The sequence below is a fragment of the Danio rerio genome, chromosome 1 (genome assembly GCF_052040795.2).
Source record: "Danio rerio strain M-AB ecotype USA chromosome 1, GRCz13ab, whole genome shotgun sequence".
Taxonomy (NCBI): Eukaryota; Metazoa; Chordata; class Actinopteri; order Cypriniformes; family Danionidae; genus Danio; species Danio rerio.
The window spans coordinates 55,146,372-55,173,620 of NC_141021.1; the positions used below are offsets into that span (position 1 = coordinate 55,146,372).

Genomic DNA, 27,249 nt, shown 5'->3' on the forward strand with positions numbered 1-27,249 from the left:
ACATCCCGTGTGGTTGAATGTGATTCAGCCACAATGATTAATTATTTAAAATGTGCAAATCGCCAAATAAATTCGCATGTTTGTCTTTTCCGATCTCAGCTTTAGTTCACAGAAATAGAAATAGCACTCCTGGGTTTGTCATTCAAAGTGAATCATATTAACTGAATCACTTCAAATGAATCGCATTCCAAAGAGCCGAATATGTTTCGCGAATCAAACCTGACCAATTCAATGACATTACTAGTATATGCCACGCGTGTGCGGTGTGCCTGATCTTAAATTAATCTCTCATCAGGTATGAACAATCTGACTTCTTCAACTCTTGACAATGTATGTTACTCTGGGGGGTGACATATTTGCAGACATTTCGATGGTCTCCGGTGTGACAGAGGAAAAGGAGGAGCAGAAACGCGCTGCTCCGCCTTCACATTATCGCGGAGTTCTCAAAGGAGAATTACAGCACCTCAGATCCTGAAAAACACATCCTCATTATCCATTTAGAGACATTAGCGGCTTCAGTCTGATTTATATTCCCGCGCGGCTGCTGAAGAGGACGTGTGTTTGTTTACGACGCCATTTTTAAAGTATTTATTTACCGCGGTGCAACTTTTACACTCATTCCTCCGAAACAGCAGCAGGACAACTGGCGACTCCCTAATTTTGTAGTTTTTTTTAGATGTGTTTGTGATTCTCATCAGCTCAGGAATTATGGGATGCTGCGGCAGCACACAGGTAAGAAACACAACATGGTGTAAATGCCTGCACATTCACAAACGGAAACTTTTTTTAACACTTAAACAAGCGCGTGCAGAGTGCAAACGTAAGGTTAAACTCTCATAATCCGATCATTCAGATACAATTAAGAGTCTTTCAAAATTGAGGTTTATTCCAGAGAACGTTTGTAAATTATATGAGGTATCCTAAAAATGCATATAACCTAAAATATTACAAAAACGAGGTCAGGGTTTTGTTTGTCAACATTGTGAAGCTCATTTCCGGGTTTTACTGAAAACGAGGCCAGGTGTGAGACACTCCTATTCGTTTACCACCACGCTTCATGCTTTTAAAAGACTTTTTATGTTGACAGTTCACCCGAAAATGACGTTTTACTCACTTTCAAGTGGTTATCAACCGTTATGAGTGTCTTTCATCTGTTGAACACAAAAGAAGATGATATAAAACCGATAGCTATTAATTTACATAGTAAGAAAGACAAATACTATGGAGGTCAATGGTTACAGGTTTTCAGCTTTCTTTGAAATATTTTTTTGTGTCAACAAAAGAAAGAAACTCAAACAGTTTTTAAACAAGTAAATGGAGATATAAATATAGTAAATAAGGACCACGGTGTCGCTCTATATATCAATGTTACTCCCTTCTTTATCAGGGGTTGCCTTAGTGGAAGGAACCACCAATTACTTTGGCATATTTTTTTTATGCGGCGGACGTAATTTCATCTGCATCCGTATTAATCGTAGTAGGGCCAGACAGAATCTGCAGACATCTTTTGCCATTTCTGGGAGTATTGTAACTAAAACTTAATATATGAAATAAACAATAATTCATTTGTAACTTTTATTTAATGTTAACAATGCAAATCCATCTAGATCCACTTATTTGGTAATTAAAGCAAGTCTCTTATATAATATATCTACTAAAAACTGAAAAAAATACTAAATGTTCTGTAAATAAATCTAATGAACATTTTCATATTATTCATTAATGTGACTGATTTCTATCAATTTCAGACGTTTTAATAACTTGGTTAAGTGTATTCAAATGTTGTATGATCACTTCTTATTTTGTATATTTCAAGTGTGCTGAACAAAACTTTTTTTTTTTTTTTGAAAAATGGTAAAGTTTTCTATGAAATTAATATTTATTTACTCACCATTTAATCGCCCTTAAGTAATTCTAAACCTTTACAAGTTTCTTGTTATTTATTTATTTTTAAACACAAACAAAGATATTTTGAAGAATGTTGGAAACCAGTAACCAAAGATATTGCATAATAAGAGAAAATACTCTGGCTTACAGGAAAGTATAAAGATTTAAAATGACAATGGCTGACTATTGAACAAATATGGCTGCTATTTCTGTCTGTAAGTCTGCTTAAAGACCTATCATTTTTCTCTCTGTTTTAATACTCTGATCACTGCTTCTATTATGACGTTTATTGATGAAATCTGATAGTCTTGTAGATTGTTTAATTCTCATTCTCTGCTCTGTGTTTTACTTGTATGTCTCAATACTTATATGTCCAGCAGCTTTGGTTGTTTTTAAATAGATAAATACTTTATAAATAGATAATTAAAAAGGTCAGTTTATGAGGGCCAAACTGTGATCATTGATTTTAATCAAGTGTTTAATCATCTTTTCTTTGACTCTTGTGATCTGCACTACAGAAGGAACGCGACTGGAAGCCTTTAGAGCAGAGAAGGTGCACAGATATACCATGGCTGCTGCTCTTCATCCTCTTCAATATCGGCATGGTAAGAGAATAGATTATCATCAGTGGCTTAAATAAAGGTAAAATAAAACCCAACATTTCTATATTTAAAATTACAATTACAAACATGAGAAAATAGCTTAGTATTGTACTGCTTGTGGTGATCATCATGGTTTTGTGTTTGTATGGCAGCTCTGCATCTGTGGTTTCGCTATCGCGACAGGAGCTGCTACCAGACTCGTATCAGGGTACGACAGCTACGGCAACACCTGCGGTCAGAAAAATGCCCAAATCCCAGGCATCGAACACAGCGGACTGGACCACAGCAACAGAAAGTGAGTCAAAACAAGCAATGAGCAAACATGATGCTATCGAATGAAAGAAATACTTTTTGCAATATTAGCAGTTTTTATTCTATAATTTTATTCATTTTAAACTTACTTAATGGGTCTGTATGATATATGAGTTGAGCATCGATATGTGCAATGTGGAGTCAGGATTATAGCTGAGCAGGCACAACAGTTCCAATGAGAATTTTGGAGTCATTTCAGTTTAACCATAATAAAGTAAAAGTTTAGCAATTAAAATGTTAACACAGGCCTTAAAAACCAAAACAGGTTTTTAAGGCCTGTGTTAACATTTTAAGTGAGCTTAAAGCATTCAAGCACAAGGAGTCATTGGGTATGTAGCTTTAACAAAGATTAATTGCATTCAATTATTTACACATTGATGAAATTACAGCTTAATTGTACATTTGATTATTTTATTTCTGTACCTGTAAACTCTTAGACTTCTCCATTTGTATATTTGCTGTATTTATCTCTGCTTGTAATTTGTCTGTTATATTGTATTCACTCCCCTACCAAGTCATCCCAATCAGTTTGAAATTAACAATTAATTTAGGTTCTCTTGTTAAAAACTGCAATATAAATAGCAGAAATTGTAAATATCGCAATGTGCATTTTTTTTTCCAATATTGTGCAGCCCTTTTATGTAATCTACAATCTAAAATAATGGTACAAAAACTGTCACGAGGGTGGACAGAACATTTGTTTACTTTTTATTTTCTAATATGTACACTTTAGGTGCTAATATATTATATATATTATTAATATAATATAATTAATATATATAATTAATATAATTGGTATCTTAATATACTATTAAGATACCAATCTGGATTTATTCGATAGAAAACTACAAAAAACAAAAAAAACATGGAAAGTTATTGCATAACCATTTCATTTGCTACAAATTTTGTCATTTTGCTCACATGGCTGATAATTAAATAATAATCAGATGATTTGATTATCATTATTTACATTATGTCATAACATAATTTCATTACATTATTATCATCACTGCGTTCATGATCTCGGTTTTGAGGATGGAAAGATCTGCCCTTTACAATAAACACAAGCACACATGCAGTAATCTTCAATCATTAATTGACATTGATATTGTAATCTAATTCACAAACTTCATTGAAGAATAAGATTTGCCAGAGATTAGCCAGTTATCACAAATAATAGATCCACGATATCTGCCAAATCATCTTTAATAATTTAAACCAGGTAGAGCAGACCCCACTAAAAACATTTTTTATTCAACAAAGGCCAGATTAACATATGAAAATGCATATATTTTAAAACATTAACCCTATTAATACAATTTCTATGCTTCTCTGAGTTGATTTATACTGTCAAATACAGCATTTAAAATAAATACAGCATTTAAATTAATTATAAGTTACTATAATTGAATGATCTAACAATTAAAAGTAACTAATTTTTTCAGTGGAAAATAATTTAATTACAGTAACTCGTTACTTTGTAACTAATTACACCCAATGCTGATTGTGACAACCTGAATATTCTTCGAAAGCACTGTTAAAGTTCAAAATAATAAATTAATATTCACAGTATTTTAAATTGACCACAATAGCAATATCACGCATGTTCGTTATCACAATATATAATATTATCGATTATCAGGCTTTAAAAAAGTGCTTTTATATCTTATCCTTTAAGTCTCATCTATGAGAAATTGAATCTTGTGTGTTTAATCTTGCTGTGTTTGTTATTGTCTTTGTTTACTTCTGACTGTACAAGTTATGGCAGTAGAAACGTACGATATATGAAAACAGACCAGTGTCTAATGCTAATAAATCAATGTCTTATTAAACTAACACAGGTGTAGAACAATAACAACACAACTGAGAATAACTTCACACCCACAGGTGGTGAATGACCCATTTCTCAATGGTTTTTCCTCACAGGTATGTGTTTTTCCTGGACCCCTGCAAAATTGACATTGCTAAGAGAAAGATTAAATCTGTGGCTTTATGTGTGTCGAAGTGTCCAAAGGTTCAGCTGGACACGTATGAGGACCTCACCAAGTTCGCCACAGTTAACGGTGAGCTGAATGAACATGAATATACACAAATCTGCATAATGACATGGGGATGACAGGTATTACAAGAAGGTGGTGAATTATAAAAAATGTTGCTGATGTCCTCGTTTCTCAATAAGTTTAAAAACACATAAGAATGAGCTATATTCAGAAGGTCACAGTTTCCTATTAGGGTTGGGCTTAGGGGTAGTGTGGGGTTAGGGCAGGAGAAAATACAGTTTGTACAGTATACAAACTATGGAAACCTATGATGTAATGTCCCCACAATTCACACAAACAAACGTGTGTGTATCAATTATTTTAATCATCAAATCATAAGTTATAAATGGTGTGTTTTTGTAAAATTGAGATTTAAACCTGATTTGTGTCTTGTTATTATAGGACAGTATTTGTTTGAGAGTCAACGTTTTAAAAATCTGGAGTCTCAGAGTTAAAAAAAAAATTTAATACTGAGAAAATTCCTGTTTAAATTTGAAAAACATATAAAGAAATAAAATTAAGATTCCTAAAAAAAATTTAAGATTAATTAAACACTAATCTGAGCAATGCAAATAACCTTTATTATTAGTAATATGCATTGCTCAGCACTTAATTGTTAATTAGTATTGATTTATTTACGGCGGCATGGTGGCTCAGTGGTTAGGATTGTTGCCTCACAGCAAGAAGGTCGCTGGTTCGGGTCCCAACTGGTTCAGTTGGCATTACAGTGTGGAGTTTGCATGTTCTCCCTGAGTTGGCATGGGTGTATGTAGTGTACGAGTGTATGAGTGTGTATGAGTGTGTGTTTGAATGTGAGTGTGTATGGATGTTTCCCAGTACTGGGTTGTGACTGGAAGGGCATCTGCTGCGTAAAACATATGCTGGAATAGTTGGTGGTTCATTCCGCTGTGGCGAAAATAAATGAATAAATGGTTTATTTATAATTAGAATTGTACAAAATCTCTTCATGAAATGTGATGTTTACTTAATATTGTAATGATTTTTGGCCTAAAGGAGAAATGCATCATTTAAACCCATAGTGTGTTTTTTGGCTATTTCCACAAATACACCCGAGCGACTGAAGACTGGTTTTGTGGTCCAGAGTCATAAATGATGATCTCTTGCTAATAATGTTTTGTTGTTTGTAGGATCTGCTTTATGCACCTATGATGTACAGCCGGAGGCTTATTCGTCTAATCCTAATAAAGATGTGAAATGTCCAAAACTTCCTGTTTTTCCGAGGTAAGTTTCTGATGCTTGAGTTTATTTTTGTTGACTAAAATAGACCAAATTATATTTTAGTGGGATAACAGTACTGTTTAGATTTTTGTGGTAGGATAAAAACATGTACAGTTGAAGTCAGAAATATTTGCCCTCCTTTGAATATATATATATATATATATATATATATATATATATATATATATATATATATATATATATATTTACCAAATGAGGTTTAACCGAGCAAGGAAATTTTCACAGTGTGTCTGATACTATTTTTTCTTCTGGAGAAAGTCTTATTTGTTTTATTACAACTAGAATAAAAGCTGTTTTTAATTTTTAAAACCATTTTAAGGATAAAAATTATCAGCCCTTTAAAACTATAATTTTTTTTCCGATAGTCTCCAGAACAAACCATCATTATACAATAACTTGCCTAATTACCCTAACCTGCCTAGTTAACCTAATTAACCTAGTTAAGCCTTTAAATGTCTCTTTAAGCTGTATAAATGTGTCTTGAAAAATATCTACTAAAATATTATTTTTTGTCATCATAGAAAAGATAAAATAAATCAGTTATTAGAGATGAGTTTCTATTATGTTTAGAAATGTGCTGAAAAAAAATCTTCTCTCTGTTAAACAGAAATAGGGAAAAAAATAAGCAGGGGGGCTAAGAATTCTGACTTTAACTGTATATGTGTGAAACATTTCACCTGTTGTTTGCAAATAAAGAAAATGCTCTTTGTTTTGTTGTGAAAATGCACATATTTTTTCTTTTGTTTGTCAGTGCGTCTCTGCCGGTGTTTCACCGCTGTATGCCGGTCGACATCTCGTGTTTTGCTACCTTTGCGAAGGCCTTCATCACGTTCGTCAGTGATAACAGTGTGCTCCATCGGGTCATTGCTGGAGTCATGATGGCTAAAGAGATCATCATGGGCCTCTGTCTGCTCGCCCTTGGTAAACACAGTCACTTTGTTTTATTAATATCAATTATTTATTACATTATGATTCATGCATTCATAAATAGATACATGCACGTAAAACTAAATACAAGCAGATGCCATGAAAAAGTCCACTTATACAAAATAATAAAAATCATATATATACAGTTAACTAGAAATCAGATATACTGTAAGTGATAGGAATTATCATTTTCAAATAATTACTATGTGCTGATATTTTTTTTTCTCAACAAATTTCTAAAAATAATTGTTTTATTAACTCATTTTTTTTGTTTGCCATGATGACAGTATATATGTCTTACTAGTTATTTTGCGAGATGCTAGTATTCAATTTAAAGTGCAATTTAAAGGCTTAACTATGTTAATTAGGATAACTAGGCAAGTTAATACATAACAGTTTGTTTTGTAGACAATTAAAAATATATTGAGGGGCGAATAATATTGACATTAGCAGTTTTTACTTTTTTTTTTTTTCTTTTTTTTTTTATTCTGGCCAGACTAAAACAAAAAAAGACTCTAGAATAAAACTATTATAGGAAATAATGTGAAATTTTTTTTCTTGCTCTGTTAAACATAGTTTGGGAAATATATTGCATGTTGCCTGATTTGCATCACCATTATGTCACTATTATTAGCATTATTTTATTCTTCTGTTTAATTTAAGTTTGTTTTAGTAATTTGATCCAAATGATCTGTATAGGATTTATTCATTTGTATTTGAGTTTGTTTCAGTGTAATGTAGGCAGTTTATTTGTCCATTTTAGCCTTTTTTATGTTCTTGTCAAGCTGAAATAGTTTTTCTGATCATTGCATTCATTTTATATTTTTTGTACTACATTTTTAATAATATAGTCTTCATTAATTTTCATTTGTTAATTAGTTGACAATTTGCAAGAAAACTAAATTTGTAGTAGAAATGTTTTGTTGACAAGTAGCTAAATTAAACTAATTGTAATCACTTTTTTATTCCTATTAGTAATTTTTAAAATGCTTTTACTTATTAATAACTCAGATTTGCATAGGTTGGAATATAAAGTGTGATTTATGAAGTGTTTTCGTGTGTTCAGTTCTGTCCCTGATCCTGATGGTGGTGATCCGCTATATATCTGTGCTTCTGGTCTGGATTCTCACAGCAGTGGTGGTGATTGGCTCAGTGGGTGAGTCTGAACATATTCTCACATATCCTCAGCTGGGTTTAGTGATATTCTAATAGATGCAAATTTTTGTGCGATATATGCAAATTTCTAATTTAATTGTACATTTTGGTGCATTTGCATGTGTTCGCGTAATTGATATTAAGTGTAAATTGTGTTTCTTCTGTAATAATTCCCACTTGTTGCAAAGACAAAAAAGATATTCTATTCTATTGTATTCTATTCTATTCTATTGTATTGTATCCTATTCTAAAAGAACAGTTCCCCCAAAAAGGTTAATTCTGTCATCATTCCTTTCTATTCTATTTAGACTATTCTATTCTATTAGACCATTATCATTGGTCTGTTGTAAAAAAAAAATATATGAGTGAAAAAGAAGAGAGAACCCAGTCCAGGAGACTCGAAACAAGCAGAATTCCTTTATTGAGACGTGTTGGTTAATCTGCAGTCATACAGCGTCTTCAAGGTGTCCAATGTGTCTGCAAGAGCCTACTAGAGGTCCGCAGTCTGCAAGTTCTTTCACGAGTCTCTCACAAGTCTGCAAATAGTCTGAATTAGTCTAAGATTTCATGTCTATATTGTGTTCTTAGGAGGAGGGGATTTGGCTAAACAGAGCATGCAAATTAAGAGTTGGAGTCAGCATGGTAAACTGCTCTTTCAGGCTTTGATCTCATCATGTTCTGGAGACAGAAACCGCCTGACCATTTGATCGAAAAGAGAAAACAATAGACACCCCATGCTGTGAAACTGGTAATTGCATCACTTTGGCTTAGTCTGTAGTCAGCAAGGGAAAAGTTAAATGACCCTCCTAGCTGGCATGTCAATGAAATAAAATAATTAAAAACCAGAGAATATAACTTTTTAGTTATACGTAGATTATTGTTCATTTGAAATTAGATGATATAAATTTATATTTCCACAGGTCCATAACCAATTTTTGCTTATCAAACTATTTCATAACTAACAAGAGGCAGTTTAATCATAACTTAATGTTAAAACAGCTGTCATAACAATATTTATACATAATATGTGGCTCTTTTTGGATTCTCAGAAGCTATAGAAATTAAAAATGTAAAAACAGGAATACATTGTTTTTGTTTAAATCCCTCCAAATGGTCTATTCCAGTGGTTCTCAAACTGTGGTACGTGTACCAATAGTGGTACGCAGGCTTCCTTCTAGTGGTACGCGGAAGAATGAAATATGTCATGTACATGCTACACACATTTCAAAATTTATCAAAAATTATGATTTTAATATGTCATATATGACATATAGCCTATATTTCTGATGTAATCTGCCACGTTTTTTAATTGTGTAGAGTTGTAGCTGCTTTACTGGGCGTACTGCGCTACTGTACTTCAATACTTCTCATTTTGGTGGTACTTGGAGAGACAATTTTTTTCTGAGGTGGTACTTGATGAAAAACGTTTGAGAACCACTGGTCTATTCTATTGTATTCTATTCTATTCTATTCTATATTATTCTATTATATTCTATTCTATTCTATACTAAAGGAACAGTTCACCCAAAAAGGAACATTTTGTCATCATTCTATTCCATTTATTACTAGGCCTATCACAATAATCAATACATTGACTTCTTGTGCAATACTTGGAGATGACCTCAATATTTTTTTGCCATTGCAATATATATTTTCAAATTCACAAATAACGTTAATGCTATTTTACAATCACATTTACTTTCTACCTCACCGGTGTCAAAGTGTATAATTGGACATTTACTTAATAAGGTACTTAATTGTGTAAATATAACAGGACATTTAGGTTTTAACATCAACTTATAGAATCTAAATATACTACTATAAATATCCACATTTTCCCAGGGATGGGTTGCCGCTGGAAGAGCATCCGCTGTATAAAAACGTGCTGGATAAGTTGGCGGTTCATTCCGCTGTGGCGACCCCGGATTAGTAAACGCACTAAGCTGAAAAGAAAATGAATGAATGAATGAATGAAATATCTACATCTTAAAAATTGCACTGTATTTACTTGTTCCAAATCACTGTTGAATTTAAAAGAAGACATTTTGATAAATGTTGGAAACCTGCAACCGTTGACTTTATTATTCAGAAAAACAAAACAACATTACGGAAGTCAACAGTTACTGGTTTCCAACATTAGATCAGAGGTGCTCAAACTCCGTCCTGGGAATCCTACAGATTTTAGTACCAGCCTAGTAAAAGCTTAATAAGCTAGCCCAGGTGTGTCTGATTGGGGTAAGAGCTTATATCTGCAGGACACCGACCTCCAGGACCGAGATTGTGAAACTGCTCTAGATGATGATTGTTGCGTGTACTCTCTCTTTAAGTGAGGCTCCTGTGTGTTTGTCAGGTGGTTGCGGGATCCTCTGGTGGCTGTATGTGGATCAGGGGAAAGCTCTGAACGCCACAATGCCGGCTCATGATCTGGAGATTGCCCATGACAATCAGCAGGCCCTGCTCATCTACGCCATAGGAGCCACCATCTTTACTGTACGTCTGCAAACACTCACTGCTACAGAACTATTCGACTACAGCGGAAGTCAGAATTATTAACCCCCTACTGTATATTTTTCCCCAATTTCTGTTTAATGGAAAGAGGATTTTTGTTTTCAACACATTTCTAAACATAATAGTTTTAATAACCGATTTATTTTATCTTTGTCATGATGACAGTAAATAATATTTGACTAGATATCTGTCAAGATACTAGTATTCAGCTTAAAGTGACATTTAAAGGCTTAAATAGGGCAATTAGGCAAGTCCTTGTATAATGATGGATGTTATTTAGACAATCAAAACCAATCTTGATGAAAGGGACTAACAAATTTTGACCTTAAAATGGCTTTTAAAATTTTAAAACTGCTTTTATTCCAGCCGAAATAAAACAAATAAGACTTTCTCCGGAAGAAAAAATACTGTTTATAATACTGTGAAAATGTCCTTGCTCTGTTTAACATCATTTTTTTTTGCATGTGTATGTTTTGGTTTGTGATACGTGTCTCAGGTCCTTTTGCTGCTGCTGATGTTCTTCATGAGGAAGCGTGTGGCTCTCACCATCGCTCTATTCCATGTAGCTGGTAAAGTGTTCACTCATCTGCCTCTGCTGGCGCTGCAGCCCTTCTGGACCTTCCTCACACTCATGCTCTTCTGGGTCTACTGGATCTCTGTGCTGCTCTGCCTCGGCACCGCAGGTCTGATCTTAAACTCAAATTTTATCTGTCTCATACAGTGTCAGGCATAGTATGATATGCAGTGAAACGCTTACACAACCACTCGGGACCTTGAAATAGTAACAACAATAACAAAATATTATTATTAGAATCTAAACTATGAAGAAATACAAGTTATGCTTATGCTTTTAAATTCATGTTTTTTATAGGAAGCTGTACAATATTATATTTGTGCATATACAGTTGAAGTCAGAATTATTAGCCCTCTTTAAATTTTTTTCTTTTTTTTTATATTTTCCAAATTATGTGTAACAGAGCAAGGAAATTTTCACTGTGTGTCCGATCATATTTTTTCTTCTGGAGAAAGTCTTGTTTGTTTTATTTCAGCTAGAATAAAAGTCACTATTAATTTTTTAAACACCATTTTAGGGACAAAATTATTAGCCCCTTTAAGCTTTTTTTATTTCCCGATAGTCTACAGAACAAACCATGGTTATACAATAACTTGCCTAATTACCCTAACCTGCCTAGTTAACCTAATTAACCTAGTTAAGCCTTTAAATGTCACTTTAAGCTGTATAGAAGTGCCTTGAAGAATATCTAGTAAAATATTATTTACTGTCATCATGGCAAAGTAAAAATAAATCAGTTATTAGAAATGAGTTATTAAAATTATTAGGTTTAGAAATGTGCTGAACAAATCTTCTCTCCATTAAACAGAAATTGGGAAAAAATAAACAAGCGGTCTAATAATTCAGGGGGGCTAATAATTCTGACTTCAACTGTACATTAGATTAGTCAGTACTGAAGCCAAATCTGGAGCTCATCTAACAAAATAACTTACGATAATAATCCAAAAAATATTACAGCCAAATTTATGTTAGAGAAAAATATTAAATGCAAATTTTAAAAAGAGGAAAAATCAGAAGCAAAAAAAAAGGAAAATTTTTGTTGAAATTTTGTAGCTTGTAACTGTTTTTCAATATTTTGCTTAAATTTAGTTGTATTATCTATCAATTTCTATATATGTTTGGTGACTAAAATGTAATTTGAATAAATATATCTGTTTAATAAATCTGTTTTGTTTAAATGCACCAAAATACATCGCTTATGTTCACTGAGAAATGAAGAAAAATATTCATTTTCAAAATGGGCTGTACTCAATTCTGCTAAGCCCTTTATATAGATGATCCTGATGAATTTACACCAGTGAAGTACATTTTAATAGGCTAAAAAGATCCTAAACATGGTAGAACTCACAACACAATTTTTATACAACACAAAATGTCAAAGACTGACAATATGAATGCATATTTTGTTTCATTTCATTGCTTTAATATTGCTGTTTATTTCATTGCTGTTTAATAATGTTCTTACATTTTTATATAGTCTTTTTATTTAATGTATTTATTTATTATATAATGCAGGGGTCACCAATCTTGGTCCTGGAGGGCCGGTGTCCCTGCAGGGTTTAGCTCCAACTTGCTTCAACACACCTGCCTGGATGTTTCAAGTATACCTAGTAAGACCTTGATTAGCTTGTTCAGGTGTGTTTGATTAGGGTTGGAGCTAAAATCTGCAGGACACCGGCCCTCCAGAAACAAGTTTGGTGACCCCTGATCTAATGCATTCATATAATATAAATATATAATATAAAAATGTGTAAATGACATACTTTGGGTTATTTTTATTACTTTTTACTTATTTACATTTGTTATTATTTAAATTGCTGTTGTGTTTAAATAATCTATGAATGAAGTATTTTGAGAACAAATCCTGCTTTTATCTTACATTATTTATATACATCTTATTATTTTTTTAAGTGTAACATTTTGTTTTATAATCTTTTATTATTTACATATTATTTTATGTATAATGTACAGTTGACGTCAGAATTATTAGCATCCTTGATTTATATATTTTTTATTATATTTTTTTTCTTTCTTAAATATTTCCCAAATAATGTTTAACAGAGCAAGGACATTTTCACAGTATAATATTTTTTTCTTCTTCTGTAGAAATAAAATTAATAAATAATAATAATAAATAAATAAATCAGTTATTAGAGATGATTTATTAAAACTATTATGTTTAGAAATGTATTGATAAGAAACACACAGAAATTGGGGGGAAAATAAACAAAGGGGCTAATAATTCTGACTTCTTGAGTATTTGCATGTATGTATATGTATCCACAGGCAGTCCAGTGAAGAATAATCGGACTGGTCTGGTGGAGTTTAAGATGGACGGTCCGCTGCAGTATATGGTCTGGTATCACGCCGTCGGCCTCATCTGGGTCAGCGAGTTCATCCTGGCCTGTCAGCAGATGACCATCGCTGGAGCTGTGGTCACTTACTACTTCACAAGGTCAATAAATGCCTAAATGTGCAGTATGTAGGATTGACCGATTGCAGTCCAAACTCAAAATATTGAAGAATTTCTCATCAAATATTTACCTCTCTAGTATCTGACATATCCTGCACCTTCAATACGCTTTACATTTGATGCATCTGAGCTCAACCACTTTCATTGGCAGAGCTGTGAGGAACAAAACGCTATTGGCTGTTTTTAAAAATGGGAGAAGCAACACTGTCCCACGTTCATTTCATGTTTTGGTTGAGATCATGTCAAACATCTTATAAAAATTGCATATTTCAAAGCACTTCAAGTCAGCCTTCAAGACGGAAATTAAATTTACTGTGTTTTGCACCAAGACAACCTGGAGTGCTAATATATAATTGCATAAACTAGCAGTGGGCTGGTTATAGAGACCAAAACAAAGACAGACATTCAGACACACAATTTGAAAGGAGAATAACTGACTTCAGCATTGTTTTACAGATAAACAAGCATGTCTGCAAACATATTATGGTATTTTATTGCCGTAGAAGAGGGAAAATCTTAAATAAAGCACCTTTCGGAAATATCACAACCTCAATTGTGCTGAATTAATTGATGGTCTTGTAAAAGTCAGTGATTGTGATTTTTCAAATGTTTTGTTTCTGTGTTTGTTTGCAGAGATAAGTCTCAGCTGCCCTTCACACCCATCGTGTCGTCAGTGCTGCGTCTGATGCGCTTTCACCTGGGCACCGTGGCTAAAGGAGCCTTCATCATCACTCTGGTGGAGATCCCTCGCCTCATCCTCACTTACATCCACAGCCAGCTCAAAGGAAAGGTCAGACCAAACACAGACATCTCCAACCAGAAAATCAACATCACTTAGGTTTCTTTTTAAGTCTCTTTTGATATTTAAGCCTTCAGTTCCTTTTTCTGTTGAACATAAAAGAAGATGTTTTGAAGAATGTTGGAAACTAGTAACCATTGACATGTATTATTTGTTTATCCTACTATGCCTGGTAACCATGGTTACCGGTTGCCATCATTCTTCAAAATATCTTCTTTTGTGTTCAACAGTTAAAAAAGATACTGATAAATGTTTGGAACCACGTGAGGGAGAGTAAATATTCAGTGTATTTTCATTTTTGGGTGAACTGTCCCTTTTAAATGTGCAGTTCTGGTCTAAATCACAGGTATAACAGGCATAAACAGGATTTTGATTTACAGTGTAACCCACATTATTTGCGATCCTGTGAATTTTTCATGATTCAAGTATTTTCCAGGCAATGTTCAGCAGAGCGAAGAAAGATTTTCACAGTATTTCCTATTTTTCCTGTACAAAGTCCTAATTTCCTTTAAGTTTTTTTTGTCTAGTGTTACGGTTTAATTAATTTTTCTAGGGAAAATAAACGTAACACTTATAATATTAAATTATTACTTAGTAGATGGATGGAAAATACACCAGGACACAAAATTTACATTCAATTCGTTTATTCCTCTTACGAGGAGAAGAAAAATGAAGCCGACAAAAGAGAGGCTTACATGTGTGCGCTTTGTACAATGTATATATAATAATAAGAAGAAGAAGAAAAAAAGAAATACAATCAAAAGTTTTAGGGGAAAAAGGAACTAGAGTGGCGCCAATGCAAAGAACTAAACAAAACCAAAAGCCACCTAAACTAGAACACAAGATCCCCCTCTAAACTTACTAATAAAAATCAAAATGTGAAAAAGAAATCGAAATCTTCAGCGTTTGCGACGCCACACCTAAACTCCCTGAAATGATAAGCAAAAATACACAATGCGGCGCTCACCCACTTACCTAGTGTTTCTGAACACTGAAGTTACCTACGGGCAAAATGTATGTCGCGTGACTTAGTAAACTATTCCCTTTTCCCCAAAAAGAAATGATAAAATCTTTAACCATGACTTAATTTACATCGATGTAATTATTCAGAAACACAGCACAAAGCATACATTATGAACAGCAGCAAGCGAACACAAACCAACACACACACAAATAGCACTCTGAAAAACAAGGCGTGCCGGTCGAATTTAAAGTCCGCGGAACGAAGTCCAATTGGTCCACGAGGAAACGCCCTAATGAGGAGTGACAGGCTCGGGATCCAATCAGCAGGTACCTAGTAGAGAAAAAGTAGCGCAACAAAAGGTGATAGGGCGAGACAAAGAGCGAATGACAATTGAGGAGATGCGAAGGAAGACAAGCAAAACAGAGAGGGAGATGGCACAAAAAATACAAACTCTCAAGGACCGTAACCTCTAGTAAAGCGTTGTGTTTTTTGTTGCAGGAGAACGCGTGTGCTCGCTGCATGCTGAAGGCCTGTATCTGCTGTCTGTGGTGTCTGGAAAAGTGCCTGTCCTACCTGAACATGGTGAGTTGTGCATTTGTGTTGCAGATTTATATAGGGTGTCTATATTTTTGATTTGATGTATTAATCGTGTGGCTTTTCTTCAGAATGCTTATACAGCCACGGCCATTAACAGCACTAATTTCTGCACGTCTGCTCGAGATGCTCTCTTCATCCTGGCAGAAAACGCTCTCCGTGTGGCCGCCATCAACAGTGTCGGAGACTTTGTGCTGTTTTTGGGAAAGGTAAAATGTATTATTTTTTAATGGAATTTATGTAAAGGGATTGTGTTTATTAATAGTTTTGTGTTTGCTTTTTATTTACATGTTAATGCAAATAAGTGTAATTTTTTTGTCTATTTTTTTCCAAATCTAATATTTGTTGCATTAATTTACAGCCACTTCCAGTTACAAGTCTAGTATGACTGAGCTTATTTTATTTCAGTTTATTGCTCTGGCAAAATTGGCAATTTTCATTTAAGGTTTTATTAGATATTTATTATTATTGATTTTTGAATTTTTTTGCATTTTCATTTTATTTAAACTTTTTATTTTGGTAAACTTTGTTGTTCATTTAAAAAATAAAACTATAAATAAATTAAATAATTGTAATGTTATTTGAAATGGCCATAAATTGCTGATGTGGCAATACATAGTTATGAATTTATTTTTATTATTTTATTTATTTTTATATTAACATTTACCTTCATTTCAGTGTTATTCTCCTAGTATGTATAATTTCATTCCTATTTTAACGTTAGTATTTTTAGAAATTGTTAACTTTAGTTTTGGTAATATTATTATTACGTAATGGTGATATATTTAATAATATTTCTTAAATCTTCTTATATATTCATTTGAATTATAATAGTTTGTCATTTCAGTAATTCAGATAACTCATTGCATTTCATTTTTTTAATGTTTAGATTTTTTTTTTAAATTCTTATTGATTGTTTTTTATATTGTTTTTTTCTTGAATTTGTTTTTAAATATTGTTTTCTTATTGAAATTGTTTTTAAAATTTTGTTTTCTTATAAATTTTTTTTTATTGATTTTTTTTTTTTAAATATTGTTTTCTGATTGAATTATTTTTTTAAAATATTGTCTTTGCTATTGCTTAATTTATGTGCGAATGACTTCTCAAAGCTCTTAGGCCCAATCCCAGTTCTACTTTTTAGCCTTTACCCCTACCCCTCGTTTTGCATGTTCACATGAAGGTGTGGGGGGTGTCCCAATTTTCTGTAGCTTGAAGGGGTAGGGCTAAGGAGAAAGCTTAGATAGATTTTCCAGGACCACATGCCTTATTAAATGCTTTATTAACACCATCTACAATAGCAGCATGGCTGCAAACAAGAGTCAGAAGATGCACAAACTATTTTTTTTTTTTTGCCATTATTAACAATTTTTACAACAAACAAGCACATGTTTTATACATTCATAAGTGTTTGTGTTTAACAGTCATTCTTTAAATAAATAAATAAATAAATAAATAAAATTGGCCATCCATAATCCATAATAACTCCTGTATAGTAGTCCCACAACATACTTTATATACATTTTGTCACTCGATGACACTGGAATACCCTGTCAGAGAAGTCTAGTGGCTGGGAATGACCTTTTTACAGTGTCTGGTATAATGTTAATGTCGTGTTTTTTTTTTGTGTTTACAAAGATCAGGCATGTCCAAACTCAGTCCTGGAGGGCCGGTGTCCTGCAAAGTTTAGTTCCTACCCCAATCAGACACACCTAAGCTAGCTAATTTACAAGGCTTTCTAGATGCATCTTTGCAGGAGTGTTGAGGCAAGTTGGAGCAACAATCCTCAGGACACCGACCCTCCAGCACAAAGTTTGGACACCATGACATTGATGAATATGGCCAGTGTTTAAATGCACAGTACAGCTACGAGCTTATTGCCACATTATATTGATATAACATGATATTGTTGCCTTCAGGGATTTCCTGAAGATAAATACCAAAAAATAATAAAACTGGAATATCTACAGCAGTCGCCATCGTCGATCTCATATGAAGTAAGAGCTCACGATGGCATAAAATGTTGTGTGCTGGTGTTGTATTGCTGTCCCATTTCCTAGGAGTAAACTTAAAGACCTCCCCCTTCACACTGTTTCAAGGGCCAAGAGGAAGGGGTGAAAGAGAATTAGGGTTGGCCCTTATATAACCTGTATAATTCATATAGAGCCCAGTCAGACTGCTGTTTTTAACTGTGTATTTCTTGTGTATGTGCAGATTTTGATCGTGTCGTGTACGGCGTTTGCGGGCGTCCTCTCTCTGAACTACCAGCGTGAATACAGCGTCTGGGTGCTGCCGCTCATCATCGTGTGTGTGTTCGCCTTCCTGGTGGCTCATTGTTTCCTCTCCGTCTTCGAGATCGTGGTGGACGTCCTGTTCCTCTGCTTCGCCATCGACACCAAGCAGAACGACGGCAGTCCAGGCCGCGAATATTACATGGACAAGAGCCTCATGGTGAGAAAAACACACCCTCTGTAGCTGTGTATTCATCCAACGAGTCAAAGAGAATAACTTCAATAAGTCTGTTCTGTTAGACTTGTTTTGTTTTCTAACATATTAAACTTCTTTCTTCATGTAGGAGTTTGTAGAAAACTCCAGGAAAGCTACAGAGAAGTACAGCAAAGCAGAAGGAGACAGTCGGGAGATGAAATCTATGGTGGGTCATATTTGGATGGTCATATTTAAAACACTTTGATTGACATTCTCCCTTTGTACGTGTCATCAGAGGGGGAAAGCCCCGCCCATTAGTGACCATCTCTTCCTCGTTAGCATAGGACATTAGTCTTTTTGTTTGAATCTGCCGCTATGCTGACACACAGGCATTTGTAACTCCGCCCTCTTATAAAAACTCATTTGAATTTAAAGCAGCAGTCACCAAAATGGCACAATTTGGATCAAAGCCTAAAGGGGGGAGTTTTAAAGAGTTAATAAACATTGTGTGTGTGTGGGATTTTGAGCTGAAACTTCACATACACACTCTAGAGACATCAGAGACTTATTTTGTGAAAAGGGGTGTAATAGGTCCCCTTTAACATCCCTTATGGGAGAAATACATGGGCAGCCAGCACTGCTCATGCACTCTGTTGATCATCTCTTGTGATGTCTGTTTCAGACTGGAGGAACACTGGCCTGATGAAGACCTCGCCACACTTTTTACATCGTCTGACACTCCAACAAAGAGCTACCGAGATGCGCAAGAGCTTCTCTTCAGGGATTATAATGTGACAGACCTTATGAAAGGGCATTAGAAGAGCTCCAGGAGCAGGGTACATGCACAGATATACTGTATGCATGCTAATATTAGCTGCCAAATTTGTATTTTCCCGAAACACACAAAAGAATGGACTTGAGCAGCCGATTGCATGCAAGTCATTTAAAATAGAAATTTGGAAGCCTAAATATCAGCTTTGACTTCGATTTATTCAGTGCTGGACAAGATTAATCTCATCCAAAATAGTTTGTTTTGACTGTGTGTGTATTAGTTTTATATATATATATATATATATATATATATATATATATATATAACACAATATAATATATAATATTTTATAATATGTATATGTGATACACACATAAAACTATACAAAAGCATTGTTATTTAAATATATATTTAATTTGTATCATAAATATCTCATTTAACATTTGAATTATAATTATAAACGAACATTTTCTTAAACGTATGCATGCGTGTATTCATATATACACAGTAAACACACTTAAATTGTCAAATCAAACCTTAATTTTGGATGCGATTGATTTGCTCAGCACTATTTTTATTACGATAGTACATTTTATGCAGAACTTATCAAGTAGATGCATTAGTATTTTATATATTTGATAATTTTAGGGTTTTACTCCATAAAATTCAGTTTCAGTCATCCATCGTCATTTTTCAAAGGTGCTTTTTGAACGTTATCTTATTGACAATTTTCTGAAATGCAGTGCTATCATATTTTTTTTCTATGCAAGCAATAATAATGGACTTTCCTCAGCAAGATGTTTTTATATGATTTGAGGTCCATGAGTGTCTTATTTTAATATCCTAGAGTAGTTGCTGCTGAAGTTTGCACTGTTTATTTAAATTTGTGCAGCAGTTTTGTTACAAATATATTAAGAGACTCTTATCTTTTACTGTAAATCATATGTTTTAAACTGGATTCCTGGAGGGCTACAGCTCTGCACAGTTTTGCTCCAACTCGAATTAAACACAGCCGATCCAAATGATCAAGGTGTTCTTGACTGTTATAGACTGTTATGCAGATGTGAGTTGGAGGTGGTTGGAGCTAAACTATGCAGACCTGCAGCCCTCCAGGAAATTCAGTTTGAGACTATTGCTGTAAATGAACCGCATTACAAAAGTTGCCATTTTCTCTTGTGCCAAAAAGCTGACGTGTGTCTTATAAAAACACTAAATAACTTTTTTAATTTGAATTTTTTTATCTTGTTATTGGAGTCCAATAATTAATTTTATCATTTTGAGCCAGAAATGACACACTGCAGCTTTAAATCACATCATTCGTGTGAAAGTTATGAGTGTAATAGGAAAACAGTTTAATAAAAACCCAAAGAAACATACAAACTGATACTGTTTCGCATTTATGAACTGAATGCATGAGTTTATTAACAGTATTCATTGGCTTGTTTGCAAGCTGAACATGACTGTAAACAACGTGTAGCTCGTAGGTCTCAAACTCAATTCCTGGAGGGCCGCAGCTCTGCATTGCTTTGCTCCAACCCTAATCAAACACAGCTGATCTGACTAATGAAGATGTTCATGACTCTTTTGAACACCTCGATTAGTTGGATCAGCTGTGTTTAATACGGTTGAAGCAAAACTGCTGAACTGCGGCCCTCCAGGAATTGAGTTCGAGACCTATAGTGTAGCTGGTGTGTTTATGAAGGCAGGTGTGTTTTGAGGTGATCTTTCAGTTTGGGTATGGTGGTCTGTTCTTTACCGCACACATGACAGCGCAGCGGCAGCTTCAGTAATTCACCTGCACCCTCCTTCACCTGCACCTTCCCATCATGCTCCAGCATTGATATCACATCTGTAGGGGGAAAAAATCCATGAACGTTTCACTTGATCATCACGCAGGTAAATAGTTGTTTCTGTACACGGCTCGTAGAATGTATTTTTGATAAAATGTTAAATGAGACATTATTATTATTTTTGTCATTTTAATACGTATTAGCTGTATTTTTATGTCAGGATAGTTTAGTTTTAGTCATTTATATTACCACATAGTTACACTAAATAATAATAATAAAAAATTTTATATATATATATATATATATATATATATATATATATATATGCACCACGCGGTCATGTGCACACGAGACAACCACATTTCTAACTGGCAAATGACATGAACTAGTGGGTTGTCTGCTGTCATGTCATGGTGAGCGCGTTCGTGATTTCAGGAGGCGTGGCTTTGGACAGCAGGGGAAGGACTGTGTGGGATATTAAGCAAGCCGGTTAGCATTTTGGCAGATCAACTACTGCACCTTTAACTTAGAAGTTCTAGTAAATTAAAATTGTCAGTCCAGGTTACAAAGGTGAAGTTCAGTTCAGTGTGGTTTCATTTTCACTGCTAAAAGTCTAAATACTGAAGAGCCAATGCATCGATGCGCAGCTCCACAAGTCCAAAAATGCTTGTTTATGTACATATCTTGTATATGTACTGTATATACCTTTTTCTTATTTTTATTTAGTGTAAATATGAGCTCAAGTAAATAAATCTATCCTGGCATAAAAAAATACCGCTAATAAAAAGTATATTAACAAAACAGAAATTAAGTAACTAAGTAATTAAAATATAAATATAATTGATATAGTTGTTTTAAATATTATTATTATTTAGTTAGTGGTCTATAATAATCCTGACAGTAAAAAAAATGTTGAAACTTACATTTTTTTAATGAATCGCTCATGGTTAATTTGTTTATTAATGCATTTATCAATATTAACAAACAGCACTTTAATAATGTATGATGCAAAAAGTTGTACATTTTGATTTGAAAGACGTGCCAGTTTCAATCGATCGATTACTATTCCTGAACTACTGTACTCTTTTAAAAAGTTACTTTAATTAAGTTTTTACTAAAGTTAAATTTGTTTTAAAGGGATTTTTTTCTTTGCATTTTGCATCGGTAAAGCTTGCATTGTTTCAGTAAGTCTATTTTTTTATGTTTTAAATTAAAAATATCAGTTAACATTTATTTTATTAACAAAAATTGTTCAACTAGAATAACTCCGCTTTGAGCGAATTGTTTTTTGTTTTCATGCAGATTTTATGTAGTTGTTTTCCACTCACCTTGAGACTCCACAAAATAGTCAGTAGTGAAGGAATTCCAGTGTTTCTTGTTCTTCAAACACGGCGAATCGAAGTCTTGACTGATGACGTGCAGATGAACGTGACTGAAGAGAAATAAACCCCAAATTCTTATTAACTCGAGATGCAAAAACACTGTTTTTATGCACCTGTCAATATTGAGATTGTGTTTTTTGATTTTCATAGCGTGTTTTTTCAGTCTGATAAAGAAATAGATGTAAATAAAATGTCCAAAGTACACTTTTATGCATTTCTTTTGTTATACTTTATAAATCTGTGTCTGTAGATTTTAATTGCAAAGGCTATTTTATCAAAATGAGTAATACATTTTTATTTCAGCTACACTAACATGAAAAATTACAGTTTTGTTCATATCTATATTTTTACATAAGGATGTTTATAAATAATCTACCTGAGTGTATGTAGCATTTTATTCTAAAACATAATTGTGAAAATAATATATAGTTTAAAGCATTTATTAAGACAATATTCATTTTTTTTCCCCCTTCAATTTCCTAAATTATATTCAAGAAGGCAGCAACACCAAAGCTCAAAAATGCCATTTTGGGGAAAAAAAACAAACAAACTATTTTTGCATAATAGGTCTTCTTTAATTCATCACAGGCCAATCAGTGTGCAGGGGCGTGTACCTCATGCTGGGAATGGCGTGGTAGCCGAGCCGGAAGCTCAGTTTGTGGGCATCAGGACATTGCTCCACCATCTGATCTGCCACCCGCTGCATGTGTTTGAGCAGCTCCACGTGCTCGGAGCGCAGTGCCTTCAGGCTGGAGATCGACTGCCACGGCAAAACCAACCAGTGATAACGAGCCTTCGGGTATTTATCCTTGATTACCACCACGCTGTCGTCTTTATACACCTGAACACAACATGCATGACAGCTGTTAGGCTCAATATACATAATTATTAGCCCTCCTGTGTATGTTTTCTCTGAATTCTTTTTAACAGAGAGAGGATTTTTCTAAACCATAGTTTCAATCACTCATTTCTAACAACTGATTTCTTTTATCTTTGCCATGATGACAGCACAATATTTGACCAGATATTTTTCAAGATACTAGCTTAAAATGACATTTAAAGGCTTAACCAGGTTAATTAGGTTAACTTGGCAAGTTAAAAATAATATAAAATTTCACAGGATGGCTAATAATTTTGTTTTCAACCATATAACCATATAATATCAATATATTATAATATAATAACACACTCCAACCTGCATTTTGGGGTCCTGCATTGACGCTTTAAGTCCTTGGCTCCAGTGCCCAGCAGACTCCTTCAAAACAGAGGGGTTTCCACTGTTTTAGTCCAAAATCAACACTTTAAATGTGGTAAAATACATCAGCATTTCAACATAAATCTTAAATAAAGACCTTTAAAGTTTTCTCCAACCTCATGGCAAATATTAATTTAAAGCAAAAGCACTTGAAAATCATATAATGCACTTTATTTTAAGAGACTTACTTTGAAATAAGGTCATATTCATTCATGTATTTAATAACAAACAGCACATTTATAACAGTATTATTGATCTTTGTTACATTTTAGTTGATAGAAATACAGTTTTTCATAGTTCACTCAGTACATTAACTAATCCTAACAAGAATGAATTTGCATTTTAATAATAATCTAGTAAATCTGTGATTAATAAATGATGCACAATTATTGTTCATTATTAGATCATGTTGGTAAATACATTACTTAATGAAAACTTTAAGTGCAACCATTATAATAGAGCATATATGAGTAAAATATCTCACAGATCTCTCTTTTGAATTCATATTTTCTCTAGGAAGCTTTACAATATTATATTATAGATTATTCAGTACCGAAATCTGGAGCTTATCTAACAAAATAACTTATGATAACACTCCAAAAAAAAAACAAATGTATATACTAGGGGAAAATATTACATACACATTGAAAAAATAAATCTAAAATAATATTATATACAAAATAAACAAATAAATATATACAATTTTGTTGAAATTTTTGTAGTTTGTAATTGTTTTTGCATGTTTTATCTTTCTATTACTACAGATGTTCAGTGACTAAAATATTATTTCAATACATATATCTGTTTAATAAATCTGTTTTGGTCAAATGCACCAAAATATGACATATATTCACTGAGAAATTGATAAAAATATTCATTTTGCAAACTCATTTATGCCGAGCACTGTATACTCCTATTGCATAAATACTGAAACTTCCCAACCTATACATCTAAAAGAAACTCACCGATTTTTCACCAGCAGGTGGTGTTGTTTTTTTGGGTGGAGGTGGGCTGTCTGACACATCTGCTGTTGTTTTTGTAGGGCTCTGGATCTGCTGGGCTCTTTTGGAGGGTTTGGATCTGGACGTGTCCTCCGTGAACTTCACACTGTAAGGATACTGCTGATTGACCATGTAGAGTCTCTGACCCGGCTTTATGCTCACCTGCTTGCAGAGGTGGGCGACATTTGGTTTGTGTGATGTTAAGCAGACCAGAGACCTGTGCAATACAGCCTCAATTACAAGACAACCGGACAATTATCGACACAGCTGGTTTGCTAGAAGCTGAATAAAATAATAATTGCATCTTATCAGATATTAAAAAAAAAATAAAAAATACTTGGCATTTTAGATGTTGTAAATGTGTTCATAGAATATTTTATCGAAGCAAATACTACTGTTTATGTGTCTGATGTTTATAATAATAATGTACAATTTTCATTTTTACTTTGCCTTGTGTTAACTTAATAAAACTTGTATTAAAATTACATATATTATACCATTATATTTATATATATATATATATATATATATATAAATATATATATATATATGTACATACATACATAGATATACATACATAAATACATATAAATATATCTATACACACACACACACACACACACACATACATATATATATATATATATATATATATATATATATATATATACACACACACACACACACACACACACACACACACACACACACTACCTCAAAAAAATCTTGTCTTGTATCCAAGTTAAGTAATAATTTGACTTATAGTTGATCATTTAGTATCACAATTGGTTTGTATGAAAGGCAAATGACTCTAAATTATGATTATTTTACCAAAATAAAATATGATCATGCCTTGATTTTTAATGATTTCATTAGGACAGTAAGGTCTGACTTTGCTTAGACAACAGTCTTGTCACTTAACAGAAATAATGTACAGTATAGAATATAAAGTCATGCTGTTACTGTGAATTAACAAACAGGACATATTGGAAGTCTGCTCAAGTCTAGGATAATGACTATACAAAATTTTGCATTTTAAGCAACAGTAGAGCTACACATGGGTCTATAATTGTTGTTGTTGTTTTACCATATGTTTAATAATAGGCTAAACTTATTAACCTTTATTTTACATTTACAGAATCGTGAGAAAATCGTGATCTTGATTTTAAGCAAAAAAAAATTTTAAAAATTGTGATTCACATTTTTGCCAGAATCGTGCAGCCCTAGTCCGTATATTAAATACTTTTTCAGAATATTTTAAAAACACTGTACCTGATTGCCTTTGCCCACAACCACATCATCCACAAGTGTCGGATTCACACCCAGCTATTAAAAACATCAAATAAACAGGTTCAAACGTTATTACGTTTTATAAATTAACTTCTAAAAGGCTGTTATAATAAAATATCTGGTTCAAATCCATTTTGGTGAGTAACAAGTATTTTAATTTATTATTAAAGGAGAAAGTCAAAATATAAAACCAACTTTACACCAAGAAATAAACTTTTTTTTGTGGTATTGAAAACTAATTTGCATTATTTGACATATATTTCAGCTCAGTATATATTGTATTAATATTTGCTTTGATATTATAATTCTCCAGCAGACCTGTTTAACAGTGACAAATCCCCTGTTGCAATCAGCTCTCAATTCAACTGCAAAAAAGAAAAGACGTTGTATTTCTAAAATAAAGAGGCCGTTTTTTTATTTGCTTTTTATATGCAAAAATACCTTGTTCTCTAGAGCACTTCTTGTCTTTTATCTTAGTGTCTGGTCCTCGACCCAGAGTCACAGACTGTTGGTGATGGAGCTCAATGGGTTTGTGTGAATTATCTTCACTTACTAGTAAACACACAGGCATCTCCTGAAAACACACACCATATTACACGTTATAATGCTATTGCGTATACATATAGTCTACGGTGCTTTTCTAAAACCCACTTATGTTCGTTACTTACTGTGTTAGTGTAATAAAGCTACGGTAGAAAAAAGTGTGGTAGTCGTAAACATAAAAGTGCAACACATGACGCTCGCTCGCTCGCTCTTGTTCGTTGGTGTCAACAAACAGCACGTCATGCGCGCTTGCTGCCAACTACTGGCTGAAAGATGACGTGAACTAATCTTACCTAGGTGCCTAACAGATAATGTTAATACAAAAAAGATGATGTTAATTCAAAAAGTAGAATTTTAAAAAAGATATTAAAATAAATACAATTACACATATAATATAATCTAAAAATATAAGTAAAAATTAAAATTGTACACGATACAATTACACTTAAGGGCACAAGGCAAGGAGAGCAAACCAGAGTTGTGCAGATGCAAAACAGTATAAAGAGGAAAAAGTACACTATAATGCAAAGTATATAGTATAAAAGGCTTGTACATATGATGAGTATTATAAAGTGACAGTGTCTTAATAATATATAGGAATGTAGTATGAGGTATCTAGCAGATGTAGATGTATACACGTCAGATTTAGTGGAGTTTGTGGACAGATTTCCTGTAACTACACTTTAAAAATAATATAA

At 33.3% G+C, this 27,249-nt stretch overlaps 2 protein-coding genes across 27 annotated transcripts; one reads left to right on the forward strand and one right to left on the reverse strand.

The window, feature by feature from the left end:
* Window positions 1–420: 420 nt before the first annotated feature.
* Window positions 421–25,188, forward strand: slc44a1a (solute carrier family 44 member 1a). Of its 4 annotated transcripts, XR_015477045.1 has the most exons (18): window positions 421–732; window positions 2,406–2,492; window positions 2,642–2,784; window positions 4,728–4,864; window positions 5,989–6,082; window positions 6,852–7,021; window positions 8,094–8,183; window positions 10,533–10,672; window positions 11,187–11,373; window positions 13,551–13,719; window positions 14,371–14,527; window positions 15,999–16,082; window positions 16,166–16,303; window positions 18,306–18,542; window positions 18,667–18,744; window positions 19,201–19,354; window positions 23,051–23,261; window positions 24,760–25,188. XR_015477045.1 is itself a non-coding variant. In XM_087237769.1 (16 exons), the coding sequence occupies exons 1-16, from the start codon at window positions 709–711 to the stop codon at window positions 19,219–19,221; spliced, it is 1,956 nt and encodes a 651-aa protein (XP_087093895.1). In that variant the 5' UTR covers window positions 421–708; the 3' UTR covers window positions 19,222–20,670. The 4 variants fall into 4 exon arrangements, 1 of the variants encoding a protein (XP_087093895.1); XR_015477044.1 differs by lacking the exons at window positions 23,051–23,261; window positions 24,760–25,188 and adding an exon at window positions 20,404–20,670; XM_087237769.1 differs by lacking the exons at window positions 23,051–23,261; window positions 24,760–25,188 and having other exon boundaries at window positions 19,201–20,670.
* Window positions 20,675–26,743, reverse strand: aptx (aprataxin). Of its 23 annotated transcripts, none has more exons than XR_015475623.1 (10): window positions 26,677–26,743; window positions 26,450–26,582; window positions 26,327–26,373; window positions 25,991–26,044; window positions 24,683–24,880; window positions 23,658–23,717; window positions 23,077–23,303; window positions 22,409–22,512; window positions 20,928–21,139; window positions 20,675–20,841 (listed from the first exon to the last, which is right to left on the reverse strand). XR_015475623.1 is itself a non-coding variant. In XM_087235378.1 (10 exons), exons 2-9 carry the CDS (start codon window positions 26,577–26,579, stop codon window positions 20,985–20,987), a joined length of 975 nt encoding a protein of 324 aa, XP_087091504.1. In that variant the 5' UTR covers window positions 26,580–26,582; window positions 26,677–26,743; the 3' UTR covers window positions 20,675–20,776; window positions 20,977–20,984.
* Window positions 26,744–27,249: the final 506 nt, after the last annotated feature.